The sequence below is a fragment of the Ictalurus furcatus genome, chromosome 13 (assembly GCF_023375685.1).
Source record: "Ictalurus furcatus strain D&B chromosome 13, Billie_1.0, whole genome shotgun sequence".
NCBI lineage: Eukaryota > Metazoa > Chordata > Actinopteri > Siluriformes > Ictaluridae > Ictalurus > Ictalurus furcatus.
The window spans coordinates 25154475-25163838 of NC_071267.1; the positions used below are offsets into that span (position 1 = coordinate 25154475).

Consider the following 9364-nt stretch of genomic DNA (forward strand, 5'->3'; position numbering starts at 1 on the left):
AGGACTTGGATTTGCTGTTCTGAGCTTAAACAGGACACTAAGTTCGTTAAATTAGGCCGTTCTTCTTGAATTCAATGTAGCTACAGCTAATAGTAGCCTGTGTTCAATAAACATTGAGAGAGAAACTTCTGCACCTGTGTGTATGGAAGAAATTACTGTATATATATATATATATATATATATATATATATATATATATATATATATATATATATGCTACATATTAATCAATATTACTCAGAACTATTATCTGTTTTGATATGGGTATTTCCTATTTAAATACGATGAGTAATATGTTACAATGCACTATGTATTAATAATCTAAAGAAAGGAACATTACGATATTTATTATAAGGTTCTTTGAGTTATGAGCTTGTTTGGTCCTGTGAAACGAATGGGTTTAATCCTAACATCAATAACTCAAAAATAAGCTGCCCTACAGCCGAAATAATGTCAACTTGGACCCTCTTAGTGGAAAATTCAGGAATAAAAAACACTATGGCTCTAAAACCCTGCTGAAATAAATCTAGCTTGGTCGGATGAGCTGATGATCAGCTGCCAAAACACAGGGTGATCCGGTCAAAGACCATCTTTGGCAACTGGTAAATTATTTTCCGACTTCCTTATAACTTGATTAAAGTGAGCAATAAATGTTTGAGGTTTTCTAATTGCCTCACAGTTGTTATTTTCCTAAAAACATCTTGTCTGTCATGTTGCGTTAGAAAAACATAATCTAGCATCCTGTTGAGCACTGCAGTGCACCGTAGCCACCATACGCACTTTTCCTCTTCATTACACTATCACAGTTTTTCCATGATGCATCCACAATGAGTCACATTTCATCAATTCTTAAATATTTTCCTGATTTGATTTATAATGGAGACTCCTAAGTTCCTAAATTAGCCTGTAAAACTGCATAGGGGAGGTCTAGAGTAAACAATAATTTTATGATAGGAATCAAATCTTGGCTGGCTCAGGCTTACTGGGGAGCAAAAAAAAATCTGCACTGCAGTATTTGTCAGTAACTATATCAAAAACAAGAGCCAAATTAAACGGAGCTTGCTGTTCTGCATTACTCTAATGATATTCATAATTTAATTCCACACAGCAAGCTTTTCCATAGCAGTACAGTTAAAATCTTAATGAGCACAAAGCTCAACGGGGCAGTGGGGTGTAATAGGCTATGCTAGTGTGTGTTACAGTTATCATTAGGCTATAATAACATCTCTTTATGAAATAACATTTGCATAGGAATCTCACATTTCAGTTAACTGGGCTAAAACAGTGAATGGGTGCATTTACTTATTGAGAACAGGAATACAATACAAGAGCTATGGTTATTCATGGGGTTATGAGGGCAGGTTTTTTCATGGCAACATTGAACAGAACTTACATTTAACCACTTTGTACGGAATAAAACACTGGGGGCGTGCTGTAATAAGAAAATAATCAACAACAGGGTAGTGTGATGCAGCCTGAAGCAAAGCAGAGTCACCCTAACAGCCAGTCCCATGGTTTTGTAATCGACTTATACCACAGCAGTTTGCCAGTGATTTTATTTATTTATTTGTTTAAGAACAACACAACATAATTTTATAGTATATCTGTTTGGAATTACTTTCAATGTTGTGGAACATCTGTGAGAGAAGTTAGTTCCCGTTATCACTTACGTTATTGCAGTTATAAACAGTCATTCCCTCGTAAGCCTATCTTTTTTTTTCTCTTTCTTGAATTTAACAAAAACAAACAAACAAACAAACAAACAAACAAACAAAAATGCAGCTTGTCATGTTACCAAGAAATCAGAAAGAGCAAAACTTACTCTTGCAAATTGCTGACACTGGTGACTCCTTCCGTAAATGTTAAATAAACGTCTCCTTACAGACAACTTCCCCGTATCAACAATTATCTGATTTTATTTGTTAAATAAAACACATTTGAAATATATTTACTATTAACCATTGATTTTTTTTTTTTTGGACGAATCTGACATACAAGTCCCCGTGAATGTGCTATTACTACAGAAAAGATAACATATGAGCATGAATGAACACATTTTCAACTGAAAAAGCATCTCAGAATACACAACACATCAAAGCTTGAGGTGGATGGGCTACGACAGCAGAAGACCACATCAGGTTCCACTCCTGTCAGTCAAGCACAAGAATCTGAGGCTATCATGGGCAAGACTCCTCAAGGTTTGATGCTTTGTGCACGCTGAGATGATTTTCGGCTGGTAAGAGTGATCATATGAGTTGCTATATCCTTCCCGGGAGCTCAAATCAATCTGACATTTATCTCTGACTGGTGTTGTCAACAAGGCTGTGTCATCACTCACTCGGTGTTTTTTGTTTTCTGCACCATTCTGTGTGAAAATCGCAGGACATCAGAAATTTATGAAATACTCAATCCAGATCACAATATTTTCCCCATTCTGATGTTTGATGTGAACATTAAATGAAGCTCTTGACCGGTATCTGCTGATTTTGTGTGTTGTGATGCTGCCACGTGATTGGCTGATTAGGAAACCACACAAACATGCAGGGACACAGGTGTTCCTGTTGAAGTGGATGGTGAGGATATATTTGTTTGTTTATTTGAATTCGTTATTTTATTTATGTAATCATTATTTTCATGAAGCAAAAATCAGCTAAACTGAAGGATATAATGTATGTATGTATGAACTACAGTGTAATCAGTATAAACCAATCTACACCTACAGATTATTGTGTTCAAATAAATCAAATGTAATCAAATAAATAAATCAAAACGAAAGCACACAATACAAAATTGCAAGATTTTACACAAAAAAACGCCAAAGTTGAAACACACACAGATTTCATGTTTTGACAGCTTTATTGTTTGTGTATATTTTTAAAGACAAAAATATATTTTATATTTGGCACCTTAACTCTATGTATATAATACTTTAGAAATAAAGTAATTCAATCACAAATATAATATAACATTTATAGGGCACACCGGTAGCTATGGTAATGACGCGAGATAAAGGAAGCAGCGTCCGCTTGTTGTATAGACCCACCCCGGAAGTCAAGTTACCGCCATTTTAGGTTTAGGCGCGCGGCGTGCTCGGTTGTGCGTCTTAAGTGGGCTAGCGTTGTTTTTCCTTCCCTTTCTTTTCAGCGCGGTTATATTTACACTTTATCGTTTTAAAAGGTGAGTAAATAGGTGAGTAGCAGAGATGAGTTACGGTAGACCTCCGCCCGACGTTGAGGGCATGACCTCGCTGAAAGTGGACAACCTGACTTACCGAACCTCGCCTGAGACGCTGCGGCGCGTTTTCGAGAAGTACGGCCGCGTCGGAGACGTGTACATCCCGAGAGATCGGTATACGAAGGAGAGCCGCGGGTTCGCCTTCGTGCGCTTCCACGACAAGCGAGACGCCGAGGACGCGATGGACGCCATGGACGGCGCGCTGCTGGACGGACGCGAGCTTCGCGTGCAAATGGCGCGCTACGGCCGACCGCCGGATTCGCACTACGGCCGTCGCGGAGGACCTCCGCGCAGATACGGCGGGTACGGACGGAGGAGTCGCAGGTCAGTGAACCTAACTACAAAATAGCTCGCGATCATGGAGATGGAGGAGGAGGAGGATGGTGTTGGTGATGAAGATGAGCGAAATGATAGGCCGAAATCCAAATGACTGCCTGTTGAATGTGGCCTGTTTACAAATAATACACTACTCACGCAGAATAAAAACTTTGCTGGTTGGTAACAAAGTAAAACTTAATTTAGCGGTTGTAATTCTAATTAACACGTTTACGAATATTTTGTGCAGCAAAGGCGCAGTGGAGGCCTTGTAAACAAACTCGAGCCTCGGGTTTTCCTGAGGGAGCGATGCGAATAGAACGCTGTCTAGCCGGGTCTCAGGAAACTGCCCGCGCGGTGCAACTGCGGCCTAGTAGGCCCAGCCGTGCTCGAGTTTACTCACAAAACAGCTAATCATTAACTAACACACAAGTGAGTCAGCGCAAGTGTATTTTTGTGGCAAAATAAACAAACATTGGTGGCTTTATATATTAGTTATAATTCTTTTTCTCATTGTTCAATTAGTTATCAAAAACCTTTTAGCTAGTGAAGTTAGCTTGGCAACGCGAAAACAAACGTCACCCCCATGTGACCCGCGCCATATTTTAATCTCTCAGAAGACTTATTGCACAATGCCCTTACATGTTTTCTTTGACTTATGTGCTCATGAGTGCTGTTTGTTTTCCAGTCGCAGCCCCAGGCGCAGGAGGCACAGCCGTTCCCGCAGCAGGAGTCGCTCCCGCTCCAGAAGCAGATCTCGCTACAGCCGCTCCAGATCCAAGTCCTACTCCCGGTCTCGCTCCCGCTCTAAGAGCCGCACACCCCGCAGGAGCAAATCCAAATCTCCTTCCAGGTCCCGATCCAGATCTAAGTCCAAGTCTCCTTCCAGGAGTCGCAGTCCCCGCTCGAACAGAGCGTCCAAATCCAAGTCGAGGTCCAGGTCCAGGAGCAGACCCAAATCCCCCGAGGCCAACGGAGCCACCCAGGAGTCATGAGCGCGAGTTCAGGTAAACACACACCTGCAGGAAAGTGACCTCTGGGTATTTTATTGTTGAAGTTTTTTACTCTTATTAATCAATCCTGAACCAAACATCTAATCTTTCAACAATTACTTCTACATATCTGTAAGAACATCCCCAGATTGCTTTAAATGGTAAAGACTTATGCTTTATCTTAAAGTGGGGTTCTTGCACAGGTCTGGGAAATGAAAGGAATTCATTTGTAGAGCTGGAAAATGCTCTGCAAAGTAGTACATGGCCAAAATTTTATTTTCTGTACAGACTCCAGTATGGTTTTAAAAAAAAAAAGGTAAATATTATGAAGCTTTCCTCCTTAAAGAAGAAACGCTGTATACAACGGGCAAGAACCCAGACAAGTTTATCAGCTGTAACAAGGGAGGGGGATCTAGATATAGCGAATGATGCAGGTGTATTTTGGATTTAGTGCTTTGTGTCATGGCAGTACATTCGTGAATTATTTGGGAATGCATGACTATTTATTTAAAAAAAAAAAAAAACACGCACACAACCGGAACCCGGTTTCGGATCCACGGAAGGTAAAGCCGTAAGTATTTCTTTATTTGCAACCAATAGATTGTGGGTGGTAAACGTTTTTACCTTAATGTGGAATTCTTTCCTCCAAGCTGCTGATTCCTGTATGCAAAAGAGGAGTTTGGGGGCAGTTTGAGAGCAGTTAGTGTGTGGTCCGACCGTTGGCTGCCTGCTGCTGCTTGGCGGTTGCTATGGAGCAGGTCGGTCTCATTGAGTGTTGAGGTGGTGTTGAGGTACGTTCGAAGGACGACGGACTGAGGCCTTTTTCCATCTTCCTTGTCACACGCCCATAGACGAAAGCAGGACAGAGAACACCCAAAAACAGCAGGATGCTTTCTCAAAGCTCGTGTACAGTCAGCGAAGTACTGAAAATGTTTATGGTTTATTTTCAGCGTTTGCTGACGTCATAACGTCGCTTTCAGAAAGGCATCCCCTACCCCCAGGTTTTGCTCATTTCATTGAGGTTACTCAACACCAATAAGGGTTAATGATTTAAGTTGAGCAACTCTACAACAGACTCGTTGCTCACTAGACAAGTGTAAAAGGCTTGCTTTTTTTTTTGGTAAGCACAGGATTTTTTTATTTACAAAAAAATTTTTTTTTTTTAAATTGAAGCTGGCCAAAAGTGACTAGTGCTTAGTCAGCAACCGCTGCTTTTACGGAAATATAGGAACTATACAAGCTTCTCTGTGCTTGTATAATTAAAAATCGTCTACCTTGACTTCTTTAAAACTCACTGACTCTTTTCTTTCCCAGATGATGTCAGATGAATGAGTCTTCATTCCGAGGATCACTTCGAAAGGAAAAGTCCATCTGAGGATTTCTAAATTCACCTTGTCAGACCAAAAGGTTGTTGCAAACTCGGTCTACATCTTTTTAAAACCTTCTTTTTTTTTTTTTTGCCTTTGTTTAGTTGACCAGAAATTTCTGTACCGTATTCTGAAGTGTGATCATCTTGAATTGAATATTTGCGCTTAAGTGAGATTCTTAGGTGGAAAGTTTTTCCCTTTTTTTTTTTTTTTTGTTGCTAGTTTGTGCATTTTGTTTAGTACTTGATGTTAAGTAATCGCCCAGCCAATAAAGTAAGTTCATTTTCAATTCATTACGTCTTTTTCTTTAATGCAGTGTGTACTCAAGTCTGTAATGTAATAAAGCTGTTTTTTTTTTTTTCATCTCTGTATGGAAACCGGCCAGATGTTTAGCCCTAGCACATGCAAGTGTGTCGCAATTTGGATAAATGCTTTCCATGTGAAATCAAAATCACATTCTCTACCTGAATTTGGGGGTTTATTTTTTTCTTGTGTGTTATCTGCTTATTTGGCATATCTGTGATTTTCTAATGCTCTCCCTTGTGTATCTTTTGTGCACTAGGCGCAGTTGCGCAGCAGTTGAGTATTGCTGGTTAGCTGTTAAGGTGGCGTGTTGCAGTGCAGAGTGCTTGGCTGTTTCCAGTATTCTCCTGATTGCTCCCGTGTAACGCCTTGATTTGACGATTTTTAAAGCTGCAGCAGAATGACCTGCGCGGGTCCTTCCTGCAAACCTTTCGTTCGATAAATTTACGCATTGGGAGGTAGTGCACCAACATTATCACGTCAATTTTCAACGGCAGAATTTTGTTCTTTGTGGAAACGTTCACAGCTGTAAGCTCCATGTGAATGCTAATAAACCTTTTTTTGTGTTAACGCTCGAGTAGTGTTGTAATTTTATTAGTGTTGAACGTGTTCATTTCGCACAGCTGGAATTAAACATTAGCGTATTGCTTGGACACAGAGCACCAGCACTTGGGATTTCTGGTAAGTATATGGGGTTGAGGAGTCATACCAACATACCTTTTAAACTAAAACATGTCATCCCACCTAACCCAGAGGCCTAATGTTGGGTGGGTTTGACATGATTGGTTCCTGCCCATGTTTGTGAAGCATCAATTCTGGCTTGTGTAGTGTCTGTGAAATGACTGACAGGAAGGGCGTCCAAACACAAGCATTCAGGACCCGAAGTCTGTTTCCAAACAGGTTTCTCTGTCACTAAACCTTAGTAAAAGGTTTAACCTGTTGGTTTTCTGTCATGTTCTACATATCTTCAGATTATTTATACAAGTAAGGGGGGGGGGAAAAGCAACTACTGTGCCTAATACAGATGATCTGAAGCTACAGATGTAGACAACTTTTGTCCAAGTTTTTCTGGCTTTTTAAAAGAACTCCAGATGTTTTACATATGCATGGTATGTGTATTTGAGGTTTTCTGTCTATTTTTTTACACAGTTAACCAACAACTGTAACTTTCACATCAGTGTAGGTTTTGCTTAATTTGTGTGATTGAGTATTTTTAATGAATTACAAGCCTAGTTCACCAGTCGTCAGCTAATATAAACTAGCTAGTGTTGGAGTATGTTAGCTAGTGCAGTGGTTTTCAAAGTGGGGGGTGCCCGGTTGGGCTCAACAATTTGGTGTGAAATAAATTCTCACTCTGACACCACACACTATCAATTCCTAATGTAAAGATGTAAGATCTAATTATTTATTTTAAAAAAAGGGGGGGGGTATATTCAGAAGTCTGTATTTTTTATGTGTTTTAAAGACATCTTGCAAAAGGGGGGCCTCGGTCAAATGTTAACGCCATTTGGGGGGCCTTACTCTGGAAAAGTTTGGGAAACTCCTGACCTAGTGTACTCTGATCAAAACACAGAAGTAATCGCCTTGCCTAAATGTAGACTACTATTAGTAGTAAATGAATCATTGGGTAAGATTACAACTATTTCATTTTCTGATAGACATAAAATACCCTGAGCCTGGGTATACAATTGTCTAAAATTTTATAATATTGTGTACAATTGTCATACAGTCTAATACATTTTATAAGTAAATATATATGTATTACTTCAGTTAAAGCAGAATTCATTTCATTTAGACGTTTACATTTATATACGTTACTGTCATTTTCCTTATTTTGTTTCCTGGAGTGATGAATTCACTTTTTTTATTAATTAATTTTAAATTCATTATAAATACATGTTCATGCTCAAATTCGGTATTAATATCAACATTTCAGTTGTGTATTTCAGCAAATAAACCAGTAAATAAATAGATTTGATGAATATCTAAGTAGTCTTCTTAAAATGTAAATTCAGTTTTATTATATATATTTGGGGTTTTTTTTAAATTTATTTGTGTGTATTCCGTTTTCTATTGGAGGATGCAATTTTCAAGCGCGTACGCATCACACTTTTCTCTCACATCTTGGGTTTTACTATAAAATTGCAATCTACCTTTCTTTCCAAAACGTTTTGCTGTTTTTGTCTAAATTAAACGATATTTGAATAATATTATATAAAGGTGAATTAGACATTTAGCTTACATTCGAAGTATTAGTTTAAGATTAGAGAATAGAGTGTGTATAAAATGATTGACAAGCCGGTTTATCCAAAAACACCTTCCGGACCGGAAGTCCGTTTTCTCAGCGACTTTATACACGTTTGCTAATGCCATGTATTTTATTATTATTATTATTACTGTTTATTATTATGTTCTACGTATGTTTTCAGTTATTTGTACAAGTGACGGAGAAAAAAAAATTGACTATTGCATCTTTAATATTTGTGATCTTACCCGATAGGTAGGTTTGTGGGCTGCGCAGTGATGGGCTGAGTCTGCGCAAACGCTGCGCTTTCACGATGCGCATAAACACCACGCAGGGTTTAGCTCTTGCTCCAGAAGCTATAGTGTACATGTTTATTATAGGTAACGGATTGAGCACGAAAAAAAAAAAAAAAACGCATGCTAGATCACTAACTTTACCGTTTTCTCTTTACAAAGACAGGAATATAGGCTTCCAAATCCCATATTAGCAATCTGTAGAAATCAACAAATCACCCATGCTTGGTTTAAAAAACGAAAACAAAAAGAATAAGCTCGACATAAACCTAGCAAGCTCTGCAGCTGTAGAAGTTTATTGGTGAGATTCATGGACGCCTCCATGGACACGTGGTTCATCTGGCTTTCTGTCGTTTTCACGATCGTGGCTGGTTTTCTCACAGCTGTTTTATTTGGAAGAAATCAGTCTGTTTCAGGAAAGACGGATGCAAACCCAGCAGAGGCGTTTCCACCCTGCAGAGAGCAAGAAGAGAGCGGCTCCAAGGTAGGCTGACCAGTGTTTATAACCTGCTTATGCAGCCAGATACTTTAATGAAGTCATGTTTCTACTGGAAGTTTGATCATTCACATGTTAAAAGTGTCTGTCTACTCCTGATGCATGTACTCTACAGGTTT

General features: G+C 39.1%; 2 protein-coding genes across 5 annotated transcripts in view; both read left to right on the forward strand.

The window, feature by feature from the left end:
- Nucleotides 1-3053: 3053 nt before the first annotated feature.
- srsf2a (serine and arginine rich splicing factor 2a) lies at nucleotides 3054-6781 on the forward strand. Of its 4 annotated transcripts, XR_008387507.1 has the most exons (4): nucleotides 3054-3558; nucleotides 4238-4556; nucleotides 5856-5948; nucleotides 6471-6781. XR_008387507.1 is itself a non-coding variant. In XM_053640060.1 (3 exons), the coding sequence occupies exons 1-2, from the start codon at nucleotides 3203-3205 to the stop codon at nucleotides 4542-4544; spliced, it is 663 nt and encodes a 220-aa protein (XP_053496035.1). In that variant the 5' UTR covers nucleotides 3054-3202; the 3' UTR covers nucleotides 4545-4556; nucleotides 5856-6781. The 4 variants fall into 4 exon arrangements, 2 of the variants coding, with proteins under 2 accessions (XP_053496035.1, XP_053496034.1); XR_008387506.1 differs by having other exon boundaries at nucleotides 4238-5948; XM_053640060.1 differs by having other exon boundaries at nucleotides 5856-6781.
- A 562-nt stretch (nucleotides 6782-7343) lies between these two features.
- The window catches only part of LOC128617076 (matrix-remodeling-associated protein 7-like), a 14416-nt gene continuing 12395 nt past the window's right edge, over nucleotides 7344-9364 (forward strand). Inside the window, exon 1 of the mRNA XM_053640062.1 lies at nucleotides 7344-9233. Within this exon, the coding sequence (XP_053496037.1) occupies nucleotides 9060-9233 (174 nt within the window). The 5' untranslated portion in view covers nucleotides 7344-9059. The remainder of the gene's footprint in view (nucleotides 9234-9364) is intronic.

Bases quoted from the DNA above. Each gene is read 5' to 3' on its own strand.
- srsf2a (XM_053640059.1), top strand. From the start codon at position 3,203: ATGAGTTACGGTAGACCTCCGCCCGACGTTGAGGGCATGACCTCGCTG. The intron at 3,559-4,237 runs GTCAGTGAACCT...TTTGTTTTCCAG, and splicing joins TACGGACGGAGGAGTCGCAG to TCGCAGCCCCAGGCGCAGGA.